The sequence below is a fragment of the Haemaphysalis longicornis genome, unplaced genomic scaffold (genome assembly GCF_048455015.1).
Source record: "Haemaphysalis longicornis isolate Haplotype H1 unplaced genomic scaffold, Haemaphysalis longicornis Haplotype H1 scaffold_3, whole genome shotgun sequence".
Classification (NCBI taxonomy): domain Eukaryota; kingdom Metazoa; phylum Arthropoda; class Arachnida; order Ixodida; family Ixodidae; genus Haemaphysalis; species Haemaphysalis longicornis.
This window is the reverse complement of record NW_027526335.1, coordinates 69,735,156-69,762,627: the sequence shown is the minus strand read 5'-3', so window position 1 is coordinate 69,762,627 and position 27,472 is coordinate 69,735,156. Positions and strand designations below refer to the sequence as shown.

At 47.4% G+C, this 27,472-nt stretch overlaps 1 protein-coding gene across 2 annotated transcripts in view; it reads right to left on the bottom strand.

The window, feature by feature from the left end:
• The window catches only part of LOC144174602 (adenosine deaminase-like), a 47,863-nt gene that overhangs the window by 4,204 nt on the left and 16,187 nt on the right, over nucleotides 1–27,472 (bottom strand). The window contains exons 2-8 of one of the 2 annotated variants that reach the window (XM_077703373.1): nucleotides 18,597–18,723; nucleotides 16,364–16,425; nucleotides 15,662–15,784; nucleotides 9,649–9,908; nucleotides 5,146–5,291; nucleotides 2,517–2,758; nucleotides 1,349–1,402 (exon numbers count right to left, since the gene is read on the bottom strand). In XM_077703373.1, coding sequence (XP_077559499.1) covers nucleotides 1,349–1,402; nucleotides 2,517–2,758; nucleotides 5,146–5,291; nucleotides 9,649–9,908; nucleotides 15,662–15,784; nucleotides 16,364–16,425; nucleotides 18,597–18,617 — 908 coding nt within the window. In that variant the 5' untranslated portion in view covers nucleotides 18,618–18,723. The remainder of the gene's footprint in view (nucleotides 1–1,348; nucleotides 1,403–2,516; nucleotides 2,759–5,145; nucleotides 5,292–9,648; nucleotides 9,909–15,661; nucleotides 15,785–16,363; nucleotides 16,426–18,596; nucleotides 18,724–27,472) is intronic. The other variant, XM_077703375.1, reaches the window with a different exon arrangement.

Sequence of the window (27,472 nt, the reverse complement as noted above, 5' to 3'; positions counted from 1 at the left end):
ACTGAGGCTTTGTAGATGGGTAAAGTGTCGGGGTATGTGAAGTGTGATCCCACCTTCTCCATTCTTGCATTCAAACGAAGTATATTGTTAGCTTCACGTGTCACATTCACCGCTTTGTCATCAATCATAATTTTTGTTTAATACTTGTTTGTTTCCTTCCCTACTTGTACGGCAACCTGCCTCTTGAAGCAATCGATTGTGGTTAGATAGCTCTGGCGTGAGTGCCCTTTCGCAGTGCGCTCCAGTGAAGAAGAAACCACTCCTCTGGGCCCTCTGGGCCGTTTAGAAATCTCTATAGAAGTATTTCCTACTCCTTTCATTCCCACCCTTCGGCTGTTCTATTATTGCGAGAGCATTACACATCTCTTTCGAAGAGAAGAAACACCCGGCGTTGTCCACTTCAGATGGCTGGACAAATCCACGTGCCGCGCGCTCGTGGTAGGGAGGCAAGGAAACCAAACCCAAGGACACGCAGTGCGAGTCTAGTGATTTAACTAAGCACTACTCTACGAAGGCGACACATATATACGTCTTTTGGTGTGCTTTAAATATGAACGAAATCACGACACGGGTAAAAATGAAACACAAAAGGAGCGCACGCTCCTCGCCGGTGTACAGCTTGTTACGAATAGGGATGAGTGAGTGAAGATTTGATTTGAAGGCATGTGCCAAAAGATTGGTAATGGGGACAAAAGGAAGAGTTTATCGGTGGAGAACGCGTAAGTCCTCAGCGGAGTTGGTGCCAACTAGATTACTCGCGTGAGGCCACTTTTAACCCCAAAAGTGTCAATATCCTCCTGAGACCCGAGACATGACTTAATGAAAACCAGTTAATTTTTTTTACGGATGTCTGTACCGATGTTTGTGCAGATACGATACAAGGCAGAAAACTGCTCGCGTTGTGTACCAGGCAAAGACTTATTCAGAGGCGCTCTAAAGATATAAATAGTACAAGCCTAGGCACCAACATCCATCCAAGAGGAAGAATCGGTTAACAGTTTCTGCGAAAATTCCGAATAGGTAATGGACAACGTGAACCTTCAGTGCACGCGAGATATGGGAAACTGGCGCCAAAATGGCAGAGGAGCAGGTAGGTGAACATTCGGTGGGAAACTTTGGAACATGCAGTCGAATTAGCGGAAGTGATGCACTCGTTGCATTTGCGTAGACAACTAAATTGAGGATATTCAATACATGTTTTCTTTTTTTTTCACAAAAAATAATAAATTTACATCTCCAGCAGAAAAAATAAAAATTAAATCGAGTTCATCGCCAAAAAAGAAATCAGGCGAAAAGTATTGGCCGGGTGAATTCGGGAAGCACTCGCAAGTAATTAACAATGGCCCACCTCCATCCATACAAAGAATGATGCGCAACCAATGCGTATTTCCGGTTAGGTTTTCTGAAGCAGGAACATGGGGACTTATTAAACACCTTAAAACGAAATATAGATAAGCACGATGAGCCATTGATAGAATGACGATAAGAGTAAAGTTTAGGAATCGAAAACGAGCACCGTAGATTGGACATCAAACTTGGCTGGAGGCCTTTCTATTAAGAACAAGTTAGTTTGGCAAAGTTTGTAGTGCTCAGAACTCACAACAGGTGTGCCACTTTCGTAACACCAGGGCTAACGACAGAGTGAAACTACAAGTAGAAAACAGAAAACTGATGGAGGGATAAGGTAAGAAAATTCTGGGGCAAGAAATGGATTGGTATAGCGCAGGATGCGAGTGGTTGGATGTTTGTAGGCGACGTCATCGTCCTGCAGTGAGCAAAAAAGGCGGACCGAACGGGTGAATATTATTATGATGATTGTAGCAGGGACTGTGATGGTGATACGTGGTTGGAGAGCTAAAAAATAGACGAACACGAGAAATATGACAGCTAGGACAGGCGCTACCTGTCGTCGTCCTCGTGTTTGTCTTTTAAGTGCGAATGCACTTTATAAGCGACCCTGAATTCCGGCGACCGCCGTCCGTCCACATAGCAACAGCTGCGGGTGCGCGCGCTCCTCGTCTTCCTTGGCAACGGGGGGAGATGGGCGCGCGCTGCCTGGCCGCTGACATGGCACATACCCACGTGGGGGATTGGCCAGGAATCGGGCGTGAGAAGGGCTAGAGTACTGACACGAAATTTCAAAGCTGAGATCCGCTCTAGCAATCAAGTACAACGACAACACAAATAGGTGTTTGTGAATAAATGCATCTTTCTTTCTTTGTAGTTGTGTGTGTGTGTGTGTGATCTCTCTTTCGCGAACATTACCGAACCGCGCAAATTCAACTCGTGCATTCGCACTTCCACATTCTTCCCCTCGGGGAAATGCGGGGAAATTTTTTTTAGCGCTTCAACCATGTCTCAAAGTTCACACCAACTCGCCCAGCAGCAAGTTCCTTTTAGGATGATGATGATTATAGGGACGATGATAATGATGCTGATCCTGATGATGTAATGATGATGATGATGATGTGGATATGATGATGATCGAGAGTAAAACAAGGGAGGGGCGTACGTACACGAGCATGGGGTGCTTCTCCCCCGGACTCACTGCACCCGTCAGGTAGCTGCTGTTGGGGCAAAGTTCGAAGTGGATGCCCCGATCCAGCGCCAGCTTCAAAGGGGCGCCTCCATCGCGCATGGCGCTGTACCCGTGCCCGATGCGCTCCGTGCGCAGTTCCTCGATGGCGCGAGCCACGTTAGCGGCCGGACCCGCCTCGCCAGCGTGCGCCGTCCGGTGCACGCCCAGGGAAGCCGCCCTCTGGAAAAGCGAAAATGTGATTTACTGGAATGAAGCAGTTAAATAACTTGTTGAAACGTTTAATATTGCAACGTTAACCGAAAAATGCGACTGAAAAAATGCGCGCCAATCCACCCTGTGCAGGGTTCTTGGAAAGCTCTGCAAACGGCACCCACCACGATTACACATGCGGCGTCACTTGAATTCAAACACGTGGCTCTACAAAAAGGGAAACCAGAGTCAAGTGAAATGCACTTAACCACACTCTTTATTACTTCAAAGAGATATTTTTTGCTAAGGTTAAATTAGTGCATGATCCATGGATAGTGGTTGGTTGAGTTGTATTGGTAAGGCACATGAGCGGAAACTTTTCATAAAATGAAAAGAAGCTCAAACCCGGTGTTAGACGCTCTCACTTCGCCTCCGCCTCTGCCCCCGCCGACGAGGGCGGCGAGATCGGCGGCAGAGACGGAGGAGAAGTGAGATATCATACGTTGGTGTGAGCTTCACTTTTTGATACCTTCTAGCGAATGCGGGAGGCGCGCACGTGGCCGCTACACTCGCCGTGGGCGGAGGGAGCGCACAGCGGCGCGAGAGGTCGCGTGACGCTATCACGTGGCATTCAGAGAGAACGCAGGGGTTAAGCCCGCAAATATGCTCGGTGAGTGATCTGTCTGCCCCCCCTCCGTTGGGCTCGTAGCTGAATCGGTAAGACAACGGGCTCTCGCTCTGTTTGTCTATTCGTTCCAGGTTAGATTCCTGGCGGTGCCAGTAACTTCTTTTATTTGTTGCGGGAGTCTACTGTTGACACAAAGGTCGCGACAGAACCCTGGGAGGGGGGGGGCGGGGGGGAGGGGGGTTAAAGGTAAAGAGCTTTGCTTTAAAAGTCGCTCGGTCGGTTTGTCCCTTTTCTTTGTAAATGTAGATTGCTTTTTGCTTTAAAAAGTTACCGATGCAAATGCCGAAAAACCTATTGCGGTATTGTCTCCTAACAAACCTGTAGAAGGGAGAGCGGGATATAAAAATAACAATCCTGAGGAAGTCAATGCAGGTAAGGTGTGAATTAACCGAGAGTTTGAACATTTAAAGAGTGCATTCCTACTGTGTAGAAGGAGCTAAATAAGCGTTCATCTTTTACACTGTACGGAAAGTGAAGAAAATGTGCCTATGGGTTGAGAGTTACGGAGAATTCGCGAGAACGTTGGCTTTGAACAGAGCGCATTTTGTCTACTTTCGTCTACGGACGTCTACGGAGTGAACCATTGGAAGGGTGTGGGCGTATAAGCATACAGCTTCGCTGAAAAATGTTGGGATGTTTCAGAAATTCTTCACTATGTCGCAAGCCTGAGCAAATACATTAAACGGGTTTTCGTTCCTACGTGTAATGCTTTTCTATGTCTACAAAACAATTACAGCGATTGTCCCAAGTAATACTAATCGGGCGAAACCATATCTGGGGGCAAGTGCCCGTTGTCATACTGTCACAACTGGGCATCGTCGAGTACCATCGCTATTCAAGGTATATAGCAAGGCCACAGTGCCTCAGAAGCAACACTCGGCATCCTTGTTTCGCCCAGTCAGCAGCAAATAGCGTCTGCATTTTATTACCAACTGTGAGACTCATTTGCACCGCATGGAGTAACGCCATAGGGCCCTTTTTTAGTGCGTTATTATGCCATTTTGCATAAATGAGAAATTTCGGGTTTGCTCCCGTCTCTCGAAGGAAAGCAAGAAAGAAGCGGTGGTGGGGACCCCTGTAGAACCCCAGGTGGAGCTCTCGTTATCCTGTCTTGGGTCAAGACAGGAAAGTCCACATTTCCTTCCGCATACACGTGCACATGTAAACATAATAGTAACTCAATCCCGGTCACTAGTGAAATTAATATACTGGCGACCAGAATTACCGCAAAACGGGTTGTTGGGAAGACTGCCGACCTAGCGACTACTTGGTTCTGATATTTCAGTGACCAAATCGCCTGGCACAAATCTGAAAATGCGAATGGCGGCTGTAAGTAACACTTAAGTACTCTGTGCTCACAGTTTCTGTGACGCCAAGATACCAGTTCCACGCAGGTCGGCAGGGTAGACCTTGCAGACATAGGTAACGAAGTTGAAATTTATGGTCTGATGGGCTCAGTAAACCTTTATTTATGCCGTGTGCCGTATACGTTTTTGCGGGCTTGTAGTCTTGTGTGAAGGTGCGAGTAGAGTAGATGGGAAAGGGGCGGAAAGTGTCTTCTTTTCATCACTCCACCTCTCCACCGCCCCTAATTCAGTTACCAACGCTTGCCCATTCCAATACAAGACTTTCCTCAGGGGAATTATGTTCTGTCTGAATACGGACTTCGTATTCGTTGAGGCATATACGTTAGAAGACAGTGCCGCAGAAAGCAGTCGAGCTGTAGTACCTGGAAGGCCTTGATGACGTCTGGGTGGAGGATCTCCTCCCCTTCAGTCGCGGTCCTCTTGGGCACGAACACGCCGCACACGTCCATTCCGACGACCCCTTTGCCACGGTACTCTTGACACAGGCTCACCACTTCGTCCGCCCACTCTGCGAGGGAACGCACAGAGGTTGCCGTCACTCACGGGTATACGCTTGCGCCCTTCCTCTACACGCAGCTGCACTACTGCTACGGAAAGCAATGCCGTGCAGATTTCCTTCCCAACGCTAGGCAGCTGCACGTCGTTGGTAAGGTTATTAGAGAGTTTTAGCATACCCATGTGTTTCATACGTTCCCTGCGTACCTTATGTACCAGGACCCCACTGGGCACGTGCGCATTCGTTCCAGTGAATGGCTTAGTTACGCTGAGGGGCCGCGCGCAGGCGCAGTCGGGTCCCGGTACGCACGATACATACGGAACGTACGGAATACACGGTATGCTAAAACTCTCCATTGATGTAAGTATTTCGGTATTTGAATGGTTTGCCAGGGCTGGCTTGAAACATGTTAATTCCTAAAAGCCCCTATTGGCGGTGAGCGCGAACACAGGCGGCGCTGCGAAGCGCGCCTCCGTGACGTCAGCTTAGGTATTCTCGCATTTGTCGTCTGCTTCACTCAGGATCGCTCTCCCTGCTGTTTCTTTGCGCTCGGTCAACGTCTGATGCTTGTCCGCACCAGAATTGGCGTGTGGGTAACTTTTTATCATAATAATACGCTTAAAATCGCATACACTAGCTCATGGTGTCAATTAAAGTATAGTTTTGAATACCACTACGGGAGAAACATTGCCAGCGCCACCCCATTCCTTGCGAAGCCGGTCCTGTGCGGAGCGCGAAGAGTCGGAGCTAGGCGTCAGCTTCTCATGTAAGCATTCGAACAAAAGGAACAGTCAGCTGCTAATAACCGACAACAGCGAAAATGGAAGACCAAAACAAATTCTAGGCATTCAGGGCTGTCGTCTTTGGCAGAAGGCATCACGATTCCCGGTAATCATATGTAAGGTAAAACAGTTTTTGCAACCTTGCCGAACGCTCGAACGCGTTTTGTCACATCGCTTTACGTTGTCAAGGCATGAAAGTTTGCCGACATGCACTATAGACTGCAAAAACTGTAGGTTGAGTTCCAAATAACCCAGTGTGTATATACGCGCGTGCTGGTTCTATACCAGGCATCTAACCAGTACGGAGGTTTATTGAGCAAAACGGGTCACGTCTTCGTTAAATTTATAGTAACACATATTGTTTGTTAAGACCTGGAGGTATAGTTCGGAACATTTTGCACAGCCATATCTTCCCGATATTCGGATATGCGTTATAGGAAAACTGCAGTCAAGAGGAGGAGGAGGAGTAAGGGGAGGAGGGGAAAACTTTGTTTAACAATTAAATCGATCTGGTTAGTGGGCCGGGTCCTCAGTCCAGGACAAGAGAGTAAAAGTAATTTTCTTCAAATCATAGAACGCCACCCCGAGTAGAATAGGATTTGTTCTTCGCGCCTGGAAGGGTTGAAAAGCAATAAAGAGCTACTTGGAATTCTTCTTCGGTTTTGAGTCTTGTAATATATGCAGGTATACTATTTATTACGCTAGTTAACGAGTATATCATGCCTTCAACACCGTAATCATGTCATTATTGTTCGAGTTGAGAGTCAGTTCGTTATGATAACGATATAATTACGATAGAAATTCGGAGCACAAAAGCCGCCTTCGAGTTCTGTGGACTATGTTGTTTAGGGCGCGATCGCGGTGGCGTAGCACAAACCTTCTCATTGTATTTGCATGTGAATAAACAAAGCACGCTGCGGATATGCACCTTCTTGCACGCAGCCGTAATGAAAGCCAATTTGTGAAGAAGGGAATGTATGCCATACAAAATGAAGGAAATATCCACACGACCTTTGTGAGGCTCCCAAACATCCCGAAACCTCCTAATAAGAAGTTGGTGACGGCGCAGAAAAATTAATGCGTTGGGCAGAAAAAAAAAGCAAGAAACATTAATCCGATACAAGACAACAACGAAAGAAACAGAAGAAAGCCGCTTTATTTCCTGCTGTGCGATGAGCGTGTAGAGGCCGCTGCTGGGTACGTAGTATTAGACTGTTGAGTCTTCATAGAAGCATCTCAAAAATACTGCAGGGAAGCCTACGCATTTTGAATACTTATCGAGAAGCTCTGATCGCTGATCCTCGCGAATAAGAAAGAAAGGACGAGTTAAACACGATCTTCTGACTGATACTCTGAAAAAAGTTGTTCTCTATCTCTTCGTGTGTTGCAAACTTGTGGGGGATACAGCTTCAAATTATTCAGATGCGTCAGAGGCTGGCAAAATAACTGAGTCGCTAGAAATATGCTTTTTAACGCACCACAGCAACGAAGCGGGCGATTTCTAGCCCAGGAACTGTTGCCCCTCACAAGCGGAGTGTAGCAGACGACAGCGGCGCGAATCCCTAAGCCGACGTCAGAGCTAGGGGGCGCCACTCAAAGATCTCACCGCCAATAGACTTCGCACTGAAGAGCTAAGATTGGGCATTCGCTGTTGTTTGCTGGTATGCTGCTCACTATCATGCTATGTGAGTGGGCGATTTGTTGACGTCAGGCGAACGTATTCTTGTAAAATGTGCCGGCCACTGCTTTGCCTTAACTGTACTTTGTTATAACTGTTCCAGGAAAACCAGAAAAAGGCACAAAAGTCTGTGTACTTCAAGAGCTGGAGGACTAGGCGAAACTGTCCTCGCCCAAGAATCCACCGTCCGTTCGAGTATATGATTATTTAGACGAGGCATGGGGGCGGCTTTCCTTCGGAGCATAAATTCATCAGAATTTCTTTTTGTCGGGCGCGGCTTATTTATAGTAGACCGGGTTAAAACATGCGATAAGCGCTATACATCAATTTATTCCTAATTTTAGTGCGGATAAATTATATAAGCATTTAGAGTGAACAGGAAGGCCACAGTATACTAATCCGTTTTTCTCATTTGTCCTTTGATTCAGTTTGCTGAAGTCTCAGTGACCACCTGAAGTGTTAAGTAGATACTGCTAACCTAAGAAAAGCTTCTGATGGTTTGACAGTGTGGTAAGTATTCTCAACAAGAAGTACACCGAATAGCGGATTAAGGAAGGGAAGACGTATTTTTTAGGGTGCCATCGAAACGCATTTTTCTCTGGTCGCTGTCCTGGTACCTCACTGCGGGCGCTAAAATTATATAACTGATGACAAAAAATATAAAAAATTGCCATTTTACTTCTGTTTTATTCCGCCGAGGCTGCACGTGCATTACCATGAAAAAAAGATAAAAAGCACCATGACTTACGCGCAAACACAGCTCTATTGAAAAGATGATTTTCAAATTACATTACAGGGCTCCGCAGGCATCACCAGCCAGCTCCCAAAACGTAAAGGTAGAATCCTACTGTGTTGATTCATTTACATTCCTTTAGACTTCATTTGAAAGACATAGTAAACATCTTATTCCTAATACTGTGCTAGCTGGTGTACAGCAGAAAATGTTCCATGAAGCAAAACTATTACAGCGGGCAAGAACGTTCAAAAGAAAGCCATCCGATTCATCTGTCGCAGGTATGACTGTACTTTTTCACCAACCACAGCCCTCGTATCTCTAGAGCTAACCACCTTAACTGCCCGTCGTGAATTAGAATCACTAACCTTTTTTCACCGCATCATTCACTGTTCATATCGCCTGTCATCTAACAAATATGTCACATATGCAAACCCCACTCAGACCAGAAGCAATCACACCCTTAACGTTTCCCCGTATCATCCCCGCACAGACACGTTCAAATATAGCTTTTTTCCGCGAACAATTGAGCGTTGGAATTCGTTGCCTGGCCACGTGCGCTCTCTAGACTTGCGTGCATTTCCTCCTAAAATACAACTATTGTAAGCTACGCACATGTACCGCTTTGTTTCCTCTCCCCCTTTGTACGAGTGCACTTTTGTACTTAGATGTGTATAATAGGTCGATCTACTGTAACCCTTTACCATGCCGCTAAAACTGTATAATTCCTTCTATGTTGCGTTTCGAACACCTGGTTTCGTCATTACCGTGTTTTCTTTCTTTCTTTTTGCTTTTGTTTCATTGTTGAACTTGTTCGATGCATGGTTTTGTGCGATGTACACACTCCTGCTATAGCCCCAAGAGGGGCTGCAGTATGTAAAAATAAATAAATAAATAAATAAACGTTGACCTTCACGCACGCGGCCTCTGCTCCCTTAGTTAGCCCAAGGGTCTCTTCGATTTGTCATTTTGTAATGGTTAGGACTACTCAAGAGCCACTCCGCATTTTGTTTCGACCATGGAATTTCTACCGCAAGAGCAGTCCCATGAGTGCCCACGAACTGCCTCGGGACTATTTCGGATTAGCAAATCTAGGAGACCACAAGAGTCGTCGATCCTGGAAATGCCATGCCCAGATTACCACGACTATTCAGCGCATGAGCACTGCGGACGTACCCGGCTTGTCCCTGAAGCATGCCAGCACCAGGCGGACCATGATGCCGGTCTCTCGCTCGGCCCTCTGGAAGCCCCGCAGCGCGGCCTCCACGGCGTCGGCGGCCGTCTCGAGCGTGTGCGGTCCGGGGCCGATGTCGAGCAGCGTGTGGCGGCTGGCCATGATGTGCGGGAAGAGGCGCATCTCGCTGTACAGCACGCCCTGGTTCGCCTGGTCCGTGGCCACTTCGTACGCTGCGCGCTCCAGCGCCGCCCGGTCGCCCCTGAAAGCAACGTCGGGGAGGGCAACAGTGAATCCCGGGCGCACACGCGCAGGTAACTTCTATCTTGTTGGTATTATTTTGCCCGTTAAGGTGTCCTTCATTTCCTTTACTTTCCTCCATATCCTTTCGCAACTTGTTCTTTTTTTTTGTTGTTGTTGTTATCAGCAATGAACACCTCACTGTGCTTCTAATGCTGAGGGGACGGAAAAATTGAGATTCGAGAAGGAAATTCTGGTTACATTTTTTTTTTGTATTCGTAAACTTTACTAACGTACAGACGCCAAAAACAAGCTTCGTAGGAGTTCCGGGAAAGCAAAGTTGTATTACTCCGGAGGGGGACCTGCTACGACGAATTGTGCCTTGCGATTCTTAATTACTACAGAAGACAGCCTCCGATTTAGAACTAAACGAAATCGACCAGATTGGCAGCGCCAGCCACGGTACTCAGCTTCGGCTGGAGGAAGGAGGGGAGAGGACAGATAGCTCCAACTGGATCCTAAGACGAAAAATTTTAACCGCGTGCAGGTTTTTTTAAGCAAAGCTTTACTATACTCGGTGACAACTTAAGAACGGCACCGGAAGTTGCCGCTGTGCCTTATCACCGTAGCGAGATGTTTCTCCGCGCGGCGCAAGTAGGGCGTTACTGGGAATATTTTGAACATGGCGTGAGCCGTTCCCGTGATTTTTTGGACTTAATATGCTTATAAACGACTCCAGTGACGACAAACAAACTGCGTGAGACAAGGCAGACGATATCACGCATTCATAGCAAACCCCTTTCAAAACGCGCGCGCACTGAAGTCACGGGTCCGGCGCTTTGGCGGAGTGATACACTACATGAGGTGGTGCCGTTCTTGAGTTGTAACCGAGTATACTTTCGTTCAGCGGTTTCGCGGAGGATGCGCAAGTTGACCTTTTGACCCCGGCGACACACCCCTCGAAGCGCGTCCCGTCATTCGCTGTGCCCGCTGTAGGCGCTGCGCACAAGGCCCCGTTTTAAGTCGTTCTGCGACTAGCGCCGGCGGCGGCGACGGGAGCGGCCGCTCAGCTGATCGGCACCCGACCGAACCCGCTGCCTCCCACGCATGCGCCGCTGAGTCGTCTTGTGTATGTGACTCATACTGCGCCGCGTTCGCCAATAATGAAAGCGAGGCCGGGCCTCCTCCTGTGCGCGTTGCACGGGATCGAACGGCTTTGAGCCGTGGTCGGCAATACAGCTACATCAAAGGTTAACCAAGCGAAACCAAGAGTCAACCAGACTAAGCCAAGCTTTTGCTTTGCATATCCAAGGTTAGCTGTGCTAAGCCGGAACCATTTTTTTGTTTTGTTTTTACACAATAAAGTTTTATATCTCTCTCACCCTCTCGCTCTATCCGCCTCTCTATTTCGAGCAATTTTCGTGCAGTCAACCAATGAGAAACGTGCTATGGCTAAATTAAACAGGACCTGTCTTGCCCATGCTACGTGGACTTGTCGAGTGGGGGCTGTTCCGGGCAGGCGAAGTGCTGCTGGCCGGTTTAGCGGCACAATGGCACTTCCCCGACTGAGCTCATGCGGAATGTATTCATGGAGCAAATGTTTGTGTTTTGGCTGAGGGTATTACTTCATCCGTAATGCAGTTTGTACGCGCGGAGCTTCTGGGGGACATTGCCAGGCGGTATACTATGTTTTGCAACGCGCTCGCGTGTTGAGGCTAAGAGAGTTGGATAGTACATGTGCGTTGGGTCATTTTGCAGATACAAGCGTTTCCTGACGCTTTTTCACCACGATTCCACAACAACAAAAATTTCGCCACTGAAAAATTAAAAACTAATGATTAACTTCTGGTAATTAACCAATTTGGAAAAAATGTCTGGGTAGCCATAGCTACCTGAAAAACGCATTTCGGTCGCTTTCGTAGCTTTTTTGCAGAAATTCTAGAAAACAAAAACTACCCGTGTGTGCGTACCTGCGTGCGTGCTTCTGCATGTAAGCCCGTGTATCTGTACGTGCGTGTGCGCGTGGGCTTGTGCGTGTATGCGCAAGGGAGTGCGTGTGCGTGCATCTGTGCGTGCATGCGTGTATGCATACATGCATGTTCGTGTGCGCGAGTGTGTGCGTGTATGTGTATGTGTCGGTGCATGTGTGAGTGAGTGCGTATGCGCGTGCGCTCGCGTTTGTGTGCATGTGCGCGCGTGTATACGTGTGAGTTGCATTAGTATATGTAAGGCGCATTCCATTTCTTAGCGTACAGCATCCACAAGAACTTAATAAAATATCAGTCTTAACGTACGCTACGTTTTAGACGCTGCCTTGATTGTATCGATGCATTGGGCCGTGCTCGTACACAAGCTCTGTTGACATCCAACGCCGCATTTTGGTATGGCCATCCTAACGGAACAGATTACGCGCCACATTTCCAGCTTTGTATCGCTGATATACCACTGTACTTGAAGCGGCGACCTGAAATTAAGACCCGTGTGTTTTCAGTTCCGTTAACTTTATTAGTTTATCTACAACGTTTGCGCAATGTCTTTATCGGTATGTTACTAACCCCCTACTATTTTTCGCAGAAGAACACCATTTTTTTTTTTCATTCCGTTGGGCCATGTCTGAACAAAACGATCTCAATTTACTTCGGTGCCACTGTGTCCGCCACTTTTATGGAGGCATAAATATCCGGCGCTTCTTTCGATCTTTCACCCGTTTTCAAGTTTGCCGACCGCACTCATAGAGGGCTCCGCCCTCGGCTGCGGATGCTTCCATGCGGGGCCACAAAGACTCACCTGCGTACAAGTTTCCTGTGCACATTAGGAGAATTCTATGTGGCATAAAATAATCTGTACCTTCCACAAAGGCGCCCCTTCAAAGACCTGGCGTAGCCTCGGCTCCCAAAGCCTAATTTGCTGTTTTCCGTTTTATAGCGCTATGCAACGATAGTCGAAAGCATTTCTGTAGAAATGCTGTCGAAAGTATAGGCGTAGTCAGCATTCATTAGAATAGTGCCAAACGACATTTATCTCTGGCGTTCTATTTTAAAGTCATCCCTTTCTAGTCTGCGGGTAACGAGGCGGCAGTCACCTCACTCCCCTCCCAGGCGTGCCCCACCTCTGTGGCCTCTTACGTAGCCAGATCAGCCCCAGATAACCTACCGAGCTACAACGAAATTATTACGCGTTATCGCCTCTCGCCTCAAATACCCCCCCCCCCCCCCCCCCCGGCCCACCCCTCACTGACTTAAACGGAAGAGGGACTATGGAGCCTCACACAAACGTAATCCATTCCCAATAGGGCTCTTCATATCCATCTCTCGGTATCGGTATATCCCTCACCTTTCTGCCCACTATACGGAGACAAGGCCACGGTAAACATCACATATGATCTCTTCGGGGAATACGGGGCCTGTCTATATGGATTCTTCCCCTAAGTCAATTCCCCGGAGCTATGGAAAGCAGCGTCGAGCTTCTCTGGTCTAGAAGACCATCATTGATCGGTCTCTCTCTCTCTGTCTCTCTCCGTTCAGGCGTGCTACAAATGGCGTTAATGCTACATAAACAGGAGCACCGTCAAACTCAGGTACACTTGTACGTTTTTTGCCACACTGACGTCGCGCATCTGTTGCGTCCGTTTTTTGTTTTTTTTCTTCACTCTGGTGTCCGCTGCTTTGTATACGCCCTTTTTCATACCCTCATACGTAATGTCGTCCCAATTTACAAGCATTTGCACAAAATGCAAGCGTCGCATTAGCATGCAGATTGTGAATTTGATTGAATGATTGCAGGTATAACACGCCGAAGCTGCTCCTAGGCCGTGAGGCGCGCCGTAGTGGAGGGCTCCGGATTAATTTTGACCACAGGGGGATCTTTAACGTGTGCTGAAACCTCAACACACGGGCGTTTTCGCATCGGGAACCAGGCACCAGGCCTGGTCCCAGCCCTGGTTTCGCGTCGGGTACCAGGCCTTCATCGGGAACCAGGCACAGCGGCCGGGATTGAGCCCGCGACTTCGGGCTCAGCAGCTCAACGCCTTAGCCAAAGCTGCCACGGCGGGTGATTACATGTGAATTTCCATTGGTAGCTGCCTTTAGTGAGTTACCTTAAACTACCTGGGTGGGGCAACTTAATCATCAAAGCCGCAATAAAAACTGGCTTAGAGCGACTGCACCTGCTACGGAAACGAAATCACGTTCTGGCAAAGAGCTGGACGGAAGCCGCAAAAATGCATATACATTTAGTACAAAGCAAAAAAAAAATGGTTTGGCGACGTTGTACTAGCAGATGACCTGGGTTGGGCAACTTTATACTCAAAACAGCAATAAAAACTGGTTTAGAGTGACTGCACCTGCTATGGAAACGAAATCATGTTCTGGCAAAGAGCCCGACGGAAGCCGCAAAAATGCATATACATTTAGTACAAAGCAAAAAATATGGTTTGGTGACGTTGTGTTGGCAGAAGCTACAGCCTTGATTCTAGCTCAAGCATCATTCGTTGTGAAAAATATCTAACCGATGTTCCTTGTTTGTAGGCTCCTCTGAGCAACCTCATCCGCTCTCTGGTTTCCCAAGATGCCACACTATCCTGGCAGCCACTGTCCTGTTACGCGATTTCCAGCGACGCATGCGGGATGATGATGCCGACAGTGAAGTTCAGAATTGGGCATGTTCGTGAATCCTGAAGCAGCTTGCGCATCACAGGCTCTAGAGAGCTGCTTTTGGATCGGAAAAAATAGTCGACCGTGTCGGCGGATGGCGAAGGATGTATCGGATGGTTTCTCTCATTTATAAACTTAACCAACGCCGGCGGTCTCGTTTGCTCAAGTCTGTGACTGTACTTGGCCAGCTGACGGAATAAACATTCCTGAGGAATCGCACTGAGCTGTTGACAACCCTGTAAAAATATTGGTTGTGGGGTAATGAAATCTGTTGACGTGTCATCCGAAGTAGGCAGATCTGAAGCATGCGTTTTTTTTTTTTTTTGTATCAGTTTATCGCATGACTTGCTCTACGCGCAGGGGCGACATAGCGTCGAGGGCCGTGAAGCTTATCGGCATTGTCTGCGGCGCTTGAGCTGGAACTGAGTGAAGTGAAGCGTGGAGTATTACGCGTCGCCTGCTACTTACCTGGTGAACGTTGATGCTAGGGCGAGTTGGAGTTCCATAGTCTTGAAATCCACAGCGCAAACACGAAACAAGGACGATGGGAAGAGCACGACACGCAGTGCCTGTGTGTTGTGCTCTCCCTATTGTCCTTGTTTCTTGTTTGCGGTGTGGATTTCAAGACTGCTACTTACGTCAGTGAAATGCGGATTGAGGACAACTGCGCGCGTGTGTGCGCGCGCACGTGTTTGTGTTTGTGCGTGTTTGTGAGGGTGTGTGTTTGTTATGTGCGTGTGAGTTCGTGTACGCGTGCTTGTGTGTGTTTCGTGACCACAGTGGTGACAACATGAACGGCACCGAAAATTTTTACACCAAAATGACACCGCTGTGTTTTACGAGATGAGCATGTGTCATCGTGCGCTCACGTTCGCGCGAGAGTGTGGGCGTGTGTGTGGGTTGGGGTGGTGGGGAGGGAGGGGTGTAGGGGTCGTGGGTATGTGTATATAAATGGGCAAAACTATCATTTGTCGTGTGTGCGTTTTTTCGTCTTCATTCGGGTTAAGGCTCCCGTTTCATGCATTAAAGAATTAAACATAGTGTTTCGGTGAACCAATGCGCATGTTCATCACAGTAAAGAAGCAGTTTTTTTGTCTTTTCACCAAGAGTTCGACGTACTTACGCCACGACCCTGAGGAAGTTGGGCATCTCCTTGAGGTAGTTTTGAAGAGAGCTCCCTGTGTCCGGCTTGGTTTTGAGGAGGATGTCTTGGAGGCTGGAGTAACCTAGGTCGATTTTCTTTGCCCTATAGAGACAGAAGGGCTATTACACTGTTGCGGAGTATTGCGTCATGTTTGCGTGCTGGCAAAAACACGGTTAATTTTTTTTTTCATTTTCACTGATTAAAGCCTAATCTCATTTCCGGTTAACATTTATTTAACATGTGCAACCTCCAACGAATGTTTGAGGGGTTCTCAGGTTACGGCGTAAATAAAGATAAGCACACGTTTATAGCATGCTCATTGCAGTAAGCTTTAAGGCGCAAATTACTTAGAGCAGAGTAAAATACATTCTCTTTTCCATGCGGATGCTTTACTCGGTCCTTAACTTTGCCCTGAAAGGAACGACGGCTGCGCTTCTGATATAGCAGCGAAATACATACGAATAAAGCAGTTTAGGGAAAATTTGGCTAGGGTTAAATAATCTGCGGCCTCATCACTTTGAAATTGATTCGCCTGAAAATTTGTCGATGACGCAGTGTCGTGCTGTCAAAGCAGTCGCCTGCAGTGTTTCAAAGAGTAAGGAGCTCGGAGGGAGCGAGGAGGGCAGCTCTGGACGAGTCGTTTTTATTGCAGCACCCGCGAGAGGAAATGGTGTACTCAACTGCGCCAGCTCCCAGATGGTGGAGTGTCGTAGGTGGCCCTCGAGGTGGCTGTGCAGCATTATCTGCAGGAGGGGAAAGACAAGAAAAAAAACCGGGTTTCAGGTGTGAGAGAGAAAGGCGGACTCGGTCTCGCTGCTTGCGTAGACTGAGAAAAGCCGCTTCCCTCCCCCTCACTTTGCACACCCTCTCCCTTCGGCTACCTCTTCGCATCCGGTGCTTCATATGTCGATACAAGGCTTCGTATCATCATCATCAGTCTATCTAAACCCACTTCAGGGCAAAGGACTCTCCCATGACTTTCCAAATATCCCGGTCGTGCGCTAACTGCCGCCAATTTATCCCCGCAAACTTCTTGACCTCATCTGCTCATCTAACTTTCTGCCGCCCCCTGCCACGCTTGCCTTCTCTAGATATCCACTCTGTCACCCTTAATGACCAACGGTTATCTTTCCTTCGCATTACATGCCCTGACCACGCCCGTTTCCTCTTCTTAATTTCTACTAATACGTCCTTAACACGCGTTGGTTCACTGACCCACTCCGCTCTCTTCTTTTCCCTTGATGTTACACCTATCATCTTCCGTTCCATTGCTCGCTGAGTAATCCTCTTAGTAAGCCTCCAAGTTTCTGCCCCGTAGGTGGGCACCGGTAAGATGCAGCTGTCATACACTTTCTTCTTCAGGGACAATGGTAGGCTGCCATTCATTATCTGAGAATTCCTGCCAAAGACTACGTATACCACGCCTGAAAAATGTCTTCTCCACAACGCATTTGTAAAAAGTGAACCCGACCTTAAAGAGATCGGTGTAAGCTTGGTCTTCGTAAGGCGCCTTTCCCACATTGTGAAGGCTCCCCACAGTGAAGCCCACTCACAATTCCGCTGAACGCTTCCCCGGAGCGACGGCACGGTTTGAGCGGGAGTTTGTGGCCAACCAATAACCCACAAACAGCTCCGCTAGTCATCTACATGCACGGGTTGGAATGACACGGAGTTTTTCCGCCAGCTGCAACGTCCCGTGTCCCAGCCTTGCCTGACTCACCTGAAAATCTGTTGCTGTGCGACTAGGCAGTCAGTGACCTCCGGTCCCCGTGCATTTGCTTCACGCATATAGATTTTTGGAAGCAGCACGTTAACGGTCGACTGTGCGTTATAGCCGTATCAAGAAGTTTCACTGAGAGCAAATGACGCGATATGTGCACTGAATTACCATTCAAAACGACCTTAATTCAATTAAGTATTTCGTACCCTTTGGTCACTATCATATATCTTGGTGGCAGACGGGTCAAGTCGCCCACATTGCGCGAATTTATGTCACCGACGCTCCACTATGACTACTTCGCACGTTGAGAGGGAAGTATGCAGTTTTTATATCATTGTTACCATTGGAAAGCCCGTTCATTCCCGCACTCCTGAATGCATGCTCAGCATTTACGCTCTTCCCAATAAAAAGCCTCTGACCTCAAATAAAAAAGAAAAGAAAAAATGAGTAAGGTGACATTGTCGGCGCAGCACCTTGAGTCTTACATTTTAAAGACTCCCTTGAAGGTAACTAACCTCATGTCATAAGGTTCATCGCCTCACTGAGCAATCGGCCACCAATTTTAGACAAGCACCTCTAACTGAAACACCAGCACTTCTCCTGGCGCTCTTTGGCTTCGTAGCCCTTTCGCCATTAAACCACACCATCATCATCACACCCCAGCCACCAGCACATCTATGCCGGGAAGTAATCTCGATATTGCGTACCCAAGCCCTAAAGACTGGCAGAAGAATTCCTTTTTAAACCCTAGGGTACGTCTCTACGCTAAGACCTCGCTAGGTGACGTAGTCATGATACCAGTGTCTCTAGCAATAAAATTTTGGTTTGGCCTCAGTGAACCTGTGTGTAGATTTGCTCACGTAACGTGCAAATGGTTACACGACGTTTTAAAGAGACATGTAAGCTTTTTTTCTTTTTTTTTTGAAATCGGGGGTCGTTCGCTTGTCGGGAGGTCAAGCAAAATAGTCCCAATCGATCCGTTTCCAGGCATTTTAATTCGCTACCGCGTTTACTCACCGGCAATTAAGAATTATAAGCTTTAGGATTGTTAACCGAACTGCAAGTACAAGTACGTTCATTTTACATTTTTTTACTACGCCTGCATGCCTATAGGTTATGGTCTGCAATCTACACAGAATTAAACGTGCGGAAGAGCATTACCCAACTTAAGCACAAAGTGTATTAGAAACTTACCTTAAATTTCGGCAGTCCCATGTTTGTAGAAAGAGGGAAATGAAAGAGATCCAAACAGCGTCGGCTTTCCCTTTTTTATATATGTATTTCAGCCACTAGATGTTCTCTGGGCTGGACGTGGTTAGTCCTGAAAAATAAATTCGGGGTGGGGTCAGTTTAACCCGAAGCTTATATGAATGCAACGTGTAAAACAAACGCGCTTTGTTTTAATCGGACGTACTTCAATCGTGGTCAAATGTTACGCCTAAGAAACGCTGAACTGCCAACTCGTGAAACACTTTAATCGAGAATATTGGGATCTGGGAATCACACCACCAAGCTGGAAGAAAGCCGAAATCAGATTTATTTCGAAACCCAACAAAGCACTAAAGCTAGAAAACCTGAGACCAATATCGCTTACCTCGTGTCTAGGGAAGCTATTCGAAAAGGTAACAAACACGAGGCTCAATAACTTTATTGGGAAGAATTCGCTATTGGCAAACACCCAATTCGGATTCCGGCCACACATGTTCACCTAAGACATACTGCTGCGGGTGTACAAAGATCTCCTCCAGAAGCCAACCTGGGCCCAGACTAGGTGCATCCCACCTCTCGGCTTGATGGGAGCGTTCGATAATCTGCTGCACAGCAGTATACTTAAGGAGCTAACCGACATTGGATGCGAGCAGAAGACTTACCGGTACATCAGAAGTTTTCTTACAACGCGACAAGCTACTATATCCCCAGGAAACATCAAACGGGAGCCGATAACTCTAAGTTCCAGAAGTACTCCGCAAGGAGCGGTTCTCTCGCTCCTTCTCTTCAACTTGGCGATGAGAGATCACCCGGCTGCACTGGACAACATTCCCGGGACTGGTCACGCCATATATACGGGCGATATTACGGTATGGTACAGAACAGGGAGCGACGCAGAAGTGGAGGAGTGCTTGTAAAGGGCCGCCGATGTAGTTGATGTCTATGCTAGAAGCCGGGGTTAGCAGTGCGCCTCGGAGAAGTCTGCTTTACTAATCTTGAAGAACCCCAGAAGAGAAACAAGCGACATCATCTAAGTTCACATCAATGGCGAGCAGGTCCCTCGACCCAACTGCATCAAAATCCCGGGACAACACATTCCACGAGGCATGGGAAATGGGGCTGCACTCAAAAGATCCGGGGCAGCAACAGAACAAGTCCTCGGGATGATCAGAAGAATCAGGAATAAACGCCAAGGACTTATTGAGCGGGAGGCTGCACGACTAGTACAAGCTTTTGTAGTATCGCGTATCATCAACGGGACGGCGTACCTGCGACTCGACAAGGGCGACGTAGAAAAACTAAACATTCAAATTAGAAAAGGATACGACAGTCCTGGGGATTCCGCACTTGACATCTGCCATCAGACTTCTGGAGCTCGGGGTTCATAACACAGTGGAGGAGCTGTAGGAAGCTCAGAAGATATCCCAAATTAAGCGGCTAAACAAAACATCCAATGAGAAGTGGCTATTGGGGCAGCTAGGTATATCACCATGCCCGGCGGGCAGACAGAGCCGCTAGATATTACCCTAGACATAAGACCAAAAATTATAATCAGTCGGATGATACCTAAGATGATGCACCCCCTACATAATGCCGAGAGAAGAAGAGCCAGGGCCGAGTCTCTGGGTCGACTATGGGACAGCAACCGGAACACCAGAAATGTGGACGCCGCCGGACCTCCAATGAGAAAGACGGTAGCGGCAGTTACGACGCCGGATACCATCTCGGCTACCCTAAAGACAAAAATCGCCACCCAAGGGGAAGAGGCAGCTACCGCCCTGGTCATCGCTTCCAACCCCAGGGGAATTGTTTTAACTGATTCGCAAGCGGCCTGCAGTCACTTTGTACAGGGCAATGTCTTCAGACTCATTCCCCAAATTCTTTGCAAACACCCACCGGAAAATGTGCTCATCATATGGACGCCAGGACACGCGGGTCAAGAGGGGAACGAGGCTGCCGATGTCACAGCCTGAGGTCCTCTTATCCCGGCCCCCTTGTACCAATCCCTGTCCTTAGACATGATGATCGTAACCTTCACCGAATATTTAAGCATACTGAGACTTAGCAGAAGAACCTATCCCCCACCGGACAAAATCCTCACTAAAAAAGAAGAGCGCACTCTCAGGAGATAACAGACTTACACACTACCCACACTGGCTAGACTACACTTCTGGTACCCTACGCTACATTCTCCTTTTTTCCCGCACTGCCGGGAGAGGGGGGACGATTACCACACGTTATGAGCCTGCCAGTACACACCAACAGTACACCCAACCACAAACACGTAGAGGGAGCAGTGCGAGGCCACCCTGCGCAGCGATGACCCTGTCTGCCAGTGACTGCTGATAGAAAGAGCCGCAGAGGCGTCGGGGGCCAGTGGAATCCTGGAATTAGAATAGCCATCTTCTTTCCTCCCTGTTTTTTTTTTTTCTGACGAATAAAGATATTTTGATCAATCAAACCTCCATCTTAAAAAAGAACCCGGAAATGAATGTTGAAGGGATGAGTACTCGAAAATTCTACTAGAGCTGTACCCTTTCTTCATTTTACGGTTTAGAGCGTAAAAAACACCGCCTCAGAGATTACAAAACCTGAATAATTACGAGGATAGCCGTGCGCATTGAGAGGAACGACTGTTGCCGTTAATATTATTTATTAAGTCTTTATAAGTGTTCATGGGCAAAGCATTGGCCCATGCAGCAGGACAAATTTTTTAGGCAGCAATAATGGTGGTAGGGTGAAAGAGCAAAAAACTTGTACGATGGGCTTCTCTCTCTTTCTCTGTCTCATTTGTTTACTTTATGCCAAAAGGAGAGAAGAGAGAGAGAGAGAGAGAGAGAGAGAGAGAGAGAGAGAGAGAGAGAGAGACTAATGTGGGCTGGAGAGATCAGCTGTGCTATCGGCAGTGCTTGCTACGCCAGATGGGGGTGATTACAATGCAGTGAAGTGAATGTGAGAGATCAACCCGCCGCGGTGGCTCAGTGGCTAAGGCGTTGCGTTGCTGAGCACGAGGTCGCGGGTTCGATTCCCGGCCGCGGCGGCCGCTTTTCTGATGGAGGCGAAAAGCAAAAACGCCCGTGTGTACGAGATTTCGGCGCACGATAAAGATCCCCAGGTGGTCAAAATTAATCCGGAGCCCTCCACTACGGCGCGCCTCATCGCCTGCGTTGCGTCGGCGCGTTAAACCTCACAATCAATCAATCGAATGTGAGAGATCGGGACAGCAACAGTAGAGATAAAACAAAAGTTAAATAGAAATGGGACGCAATGAAATTCGAGGAAAAAACTCGAAATAAAGTTAAAGAAAAAAAATAGAGCTAATGGAGCCCACGAAGCGCTGAGCACCTAACAAGAAAAAGGAGTCAAAGCGTAGGTGACGACGCAAACACGTACAGGTGTAGTAATGCGCACAATGGAAGAAATACAAAGTTTTGTCTAGTCCAGAATCTCGCAAAAAAACGCAAAAGAATTTTTGTCCAAAAAGGAGAAGCAAGTATACTATATAGAGCGGCTTTTCGCACACAATATCGTCTTTGTAACGATGGCAGCCCATCGGGGACGGACGATGTCCCCTTCCTCGGCTCACAAGGGCCGAGGCCGTGCTCTACAGACAGCTGCAGACAAACTCTGTGATCACACCCGTGTTGGCGCAATACGTGTGTCCGGGTGCCTACGACAGCGTGCAGTGCTGTGTGTGCGCGAGAGCAAACGCGACTCTGGCCCACATATTGTGGGATTGTGAACGCAACCCAGACGAGGCGGCCGCCCCGACGCGGCTGCCGGACAGTTTCACGAGTGCCATGATTTCGTCCGAATACACGACCCAACTCCAGGCCGTCCAGCAGCTCGAGGCAGCTCTCGCACGGCAGAGACTCGGGGAGGCGGCGAGGCCGAGGGATCCACCCCCTCACTGCCCGTCAGCCGAGCCAGTCGACGCCTGCGGCGCACACCACGAGGACGTCCAGGCCGCGTCACGATAGGGTGCCCCTCTAGGAGGCGATCCTCTCGTTCTGCAGGCTAGCCAATAAAGTTGTCTCTCTCTCTCTCTCTGTCCCCTTCCCGTCGCCTTGCTCACGTGCAGTGGCGTGGCTTTGTTGTGTCCCCCTCCGTCGGCGGGAGGGATGTGCGGCCACCGCATGCGACGGCGAGTCGCAACTAGGGGCTTTTGACGCGGCGTCGGGGAGCGCTTTCCTTTCCTCCTGACGGGCAGAGGCAAACAGCTGGGAGCGGAGGTCAAAACCCTATTTGGTATGTGCGCTGATGTGGGGAGGCAGCTTCGCTTGCGACCGCACGCTCAATATTCAACGAGCCTGTCGAGAGCTCCGGCTGCGAGCGGTTGCGTGGGGTTCTGGCGCTCACGTGGGTGCCAGAACCCCACGAAACTTTCCGCCAACCGTACGGCGGTTCGGCACCCTTTTGGCCTGGGGACCTCACGTCAGGAATCCTGCCGCGATACCCTCGTGCGCTGCGCACATATTAATTGTAACCCAGTTATCCTTTTGTCTTGTATCGTGCTTCAATGTCTTTTGTAAACACTTGTAAGCTCTGTAAATAGATTTTTCCTTCATCATCTACCATCCTTGTCTCGTCACGGCGTACCTCACACCCCTTCGCGGCGACACCACCCTACTTCGACAACGAACTGAAATTTACTGTCTTACTGCACAAAACTTTCTAGTGCAGGATTTCATTAGAAAGCGTAACTTAACAAATGCTAACGAATTTCGCCTTTTCAATTTCGCGCCATTGTATGGTAGTGTGCGTATTCCTTTACTCCTTTTCAATCGGTCGAATCACTTATTTCTTTTCCGACTGGGGATCATTACTTATCTCCTTCCAAATTACAGCAAAAGGTATTTAGTGTCACGTAATTGTAATTATAAAGTAAAATTCTCAAAATTATGCACGCAAATAGGACGTCGTGGCAAGATTTCTTAACTCCTTATGGTTAGTTTCCTTATTATTATATTGTTCTAAACTACGATTAACAATGTATATCAACCGCAGTTAGTTTTGCACCTACAGCTCAAAAATGTATGATTAAGCTGCATGAAAATCGGCTCTATGCCAGGGGACCTAAAGCTTGTGATACACTAAACGGGTATACTTTTCAAAACTGCGACTTCATACTCGATTCCCGCCTTTTTAAATATTCCAACATGGTAATTCGAGCAATTATTCATTAAAAGTTAAAAAGAACACAATAAAATAAAAATTTAGTTCCCGCTGTTGTGTTCTTCTTGGTAACCGGGTTATGTGCCACCAGCAGCATTACAGATTGAATCAAACTTTAAGATCTCTCTGTCTCTCAATATATATATATATATATATATATATATATATATATATATATATATATATATATATATATATATATATATATATATCCCCGAGTCTCCTTCACCCCGAGTAGTCCGAGTGGTGCTTCAGGAAACAAAAATACCTTAACATAAATAACCGAGAAAGTGGTGGGCAAACAGCCCCGCCGGTAGCGTAGTGGTTATCACACCAGACGCGTATTCTGGAGGTCGTGGGTTCGGCTCCCACCCGGCGAGCATTTTTCCACCACTTTCTTTCTGTCTCAAAAAAAAATTCTTCATCTGTTTCTATGACCTACCGCATTCTCCCCTTTGCTTTCCGGGGTTTTCTTGACGGCCAACCCTTATATATATATATATATATATATATATATATATATATATATATATATATATATATATATATATATATATATATATATATATATATATATATATATATATATATATATATATATATATATATATATATATATATGCTCTCTCCGCGCACATGTGAGAAAGCTGTGCGGCAAGGGTAGTCCGCCGCGAGAGCACCCGTGTTCCGTGTTTTATTTTCCTGCTTATGGCATCTACTGCCGGGCAGGAAATGGAAAAAAATTTCAGAGCTGGTTATGCGACGACGGCGACGACGGGCGCAAAACTAGCTTGTTGCTCAAGAGTGTCTTCGCGCGGCTATTGCGAGGCAAATGTCAGCAACTCGTGCGTCTTTTCCTTTCCCGTCTTGCCTCGGCATCCGCATTTTTCTCTTGTCGTCAGTTCTTTTTCCTATGCCAATCACGCCTGGTTTCTATTTTTCTTTGTTTCGGTATTTAGCTTAGGCACAAAGCAGGTTTGTTTTTGTTTTTTTTTTTTCTAGCGGCGGCTGTGCCGGAGAAAGAGTTTTATAAAACTTCCGTGTCGTGAATATGCCATGCAGTCGGGGCAGGCGTGGAGAAATCAGCGGAATAAAGAAAAAACACAAAACAGAGGAGTAAGAATAAGAATTGGAATACGGAATACAGAACCAGGGGATGAGGAAAAGACATGTGCAGCCGACCTCAACACTGCGCGTATCGGGGCTGTATTTTTCGCGATTCTAAGCACCCTCCCCTACTTTCAGAAAAAAAAATGGGAAAAAGTTTCTATGCGATCCTTAGCACCCCCGTTTCGAAGCAACCATCGCAAGGTGGATTTGGGACGCATGCTAGCACGTCCAAGTTGATGCTGTGACCCAGTAATTTACGGTGCGTTTAATTACAAACCACTTCGACGGAACAGAAGACGACCTGCTGTGGGATACAGAAAGTGGCGGCTGAAACGGTGTAACGTACTCGAGTGGAAGTGATGGTGACTGGGTATCAGATGTAAGCAGAGGGTACACTTTCTGTACAATTTCTTTTGAATGTTTGCGAAATGAAACACGATCTCTTTCTCCCGCCTTGTGGAGATACCACCGCGAAATAGTGTTTGTGTGTAGGGGGGGAGGGAGGGGTTACCCCCGCCCCTCACCTTGGGTACCGCGATCCTGGAAAAAAGGGGGGTGCTTAGAATCGAATAAATACGGTAAGTCGGGTAATGGCGGCCAAAACAAAAAGAGTAGTCGAGAGAGGCTAGTGGGTGGCATATCGAAAACTAATTTAATTGCTACACTTTTGATTCGGAAGTACGAAACAAGAAGTCGGAGCTCCTGCTTCATGTCCACTCAGCTTTTCAGGAGTTTCAAAAAGTACAGGTGACTCGATACACCCATTCCTCACGATTGCCTTCACGCGCGTTCCCGTTCCCTCCTACATTTCAGCGGACTGCGCCGGTGGTGGGGCGTATGAGTTTGAAGGTCGGCGTGTAGAGGGTTTTTTTGTGTGTGTGGTAAATATGTCGAATTATATCCTCAATTAAGCAATTTGAACTTATGCCCCGGAACTCATAATTATTCTTTTCATTGACAGATCTTGGGGATTTCTTTTTGCATTGTTCTCTTTTTTTCCGTGTCTTGGCATCCAGCGCGACAAAGACGCCCGTTTTCAATATTTTATGGCTTTCTCCGCTTAAAGGGTCTACTTTATCGGTGGGGTTTGATGGGGGACAGGAGCCTGCGAACACTGGTATTCAGGTTTGCTATAGCACACGGTGGAAGCGACAGATATGTCGTACTTGAGACGCCTGGGTTGTACGAGGGTGAACTCCCCGTGGAGCTCAATAATATTCCCAGTCGTTTTCTCTTCCTTCTCTTCTTAATTAAACCCCCGCCTCCCCCACCCTCCCCCCGTAAATAAAATGATGACAATCTTTGCATTACTGTGAGTGGAGTGTCTGCGGAGCATCTGAAGAACTTCTTTTAGAAACTCTTCACAAAAAGCAATATAAAATGCTTCGGAACAGCGTGGGAATCTGTCACTTGCTGATTACCGAGCCCTCGCTGTTTTTGAAAAGTTTAATAAAAGTGCGTTGATTTCCTTATTTTGTAAAAACGTTCGTATTTCTTTTCTTTTACTTGTGCGCACACACGATTAGAATTAACCCGCGGATGCATAGAAAAATTATAATTGAACTTCTTAAACTTGTGAAAATCAGCACCAGGACAAAATTAAAACGAGAAAAAGAATTACCTCAGTGGGTATCCAGTTTCAGTTTATACAGATTCAGTTTATACGGATTTAGCTTGTACAATTTATAAATTTGATATAGATGACGGTTCTACAGTTGAGAACTGCAACGACACCTTGGATCATTCTAAACGACGAAAAAAAAAGACTTCCACAACAAAATCGCCGAAAGAGGCTTTTGTGAAATAAATTTTAGTTAACTGAAGTATTTCTGAAGACGAAACTTTCCTTTGTTAGTCGTCGGCTGGATTGATAGCTGAATAAGAAGAAGTATTTTCGTCATCGTCGTCCACTGCAGAGCAAATGAGTTTTCCAACGATATGTATTAACGGTTGTATATCATGGAAGCCAAATTTATCCGGGTCCGCCCCTTGTCACCTGATCTCTTATGCCATCGCTTCATGTGCAGTAATTTACCTCTCTCGGCTGCTCTTACATCCCTCGGTAGCCACCATGTTACCTCGGCAGTCCACCTGTCGTCCACTCTCTGTGTTACACGCCCAGCCAAACTTTCCTTCTTTGTTCTTCATTTAAGACCCCAGAATGACATCCGGACTAGTTCACTCTTTAATCCATAATTCAGGTTCTTTCTGCACTTCAACGTTACCCGCCATCTTTCCTTCCACAATTCTTCATACCTAGGCGATACGGAGACGTACTTCTCGTACCTTGATGTGATAGAGCAGTTTTGTGAATCATTATTACCTGCTAACGTTCATAACGTGCCTTCGTACTAGGTAGACTGCTAATGCATGCGATCGCGTGTACACCCGGACCCCAGCCCAACCCTGACAACGAGACGGCTCATTGCATAGTTTCTGCGTACGCCTCCTCACCGGTATTGATCCACCTCATCGGTGTCGTCGACCGCCGCACCCGCGAAACGAGACGCTGCCGCCGGCTACAAGGCTATACAGACAGACAGACAGACAGACAGACAGACAGACAGACAGACAGA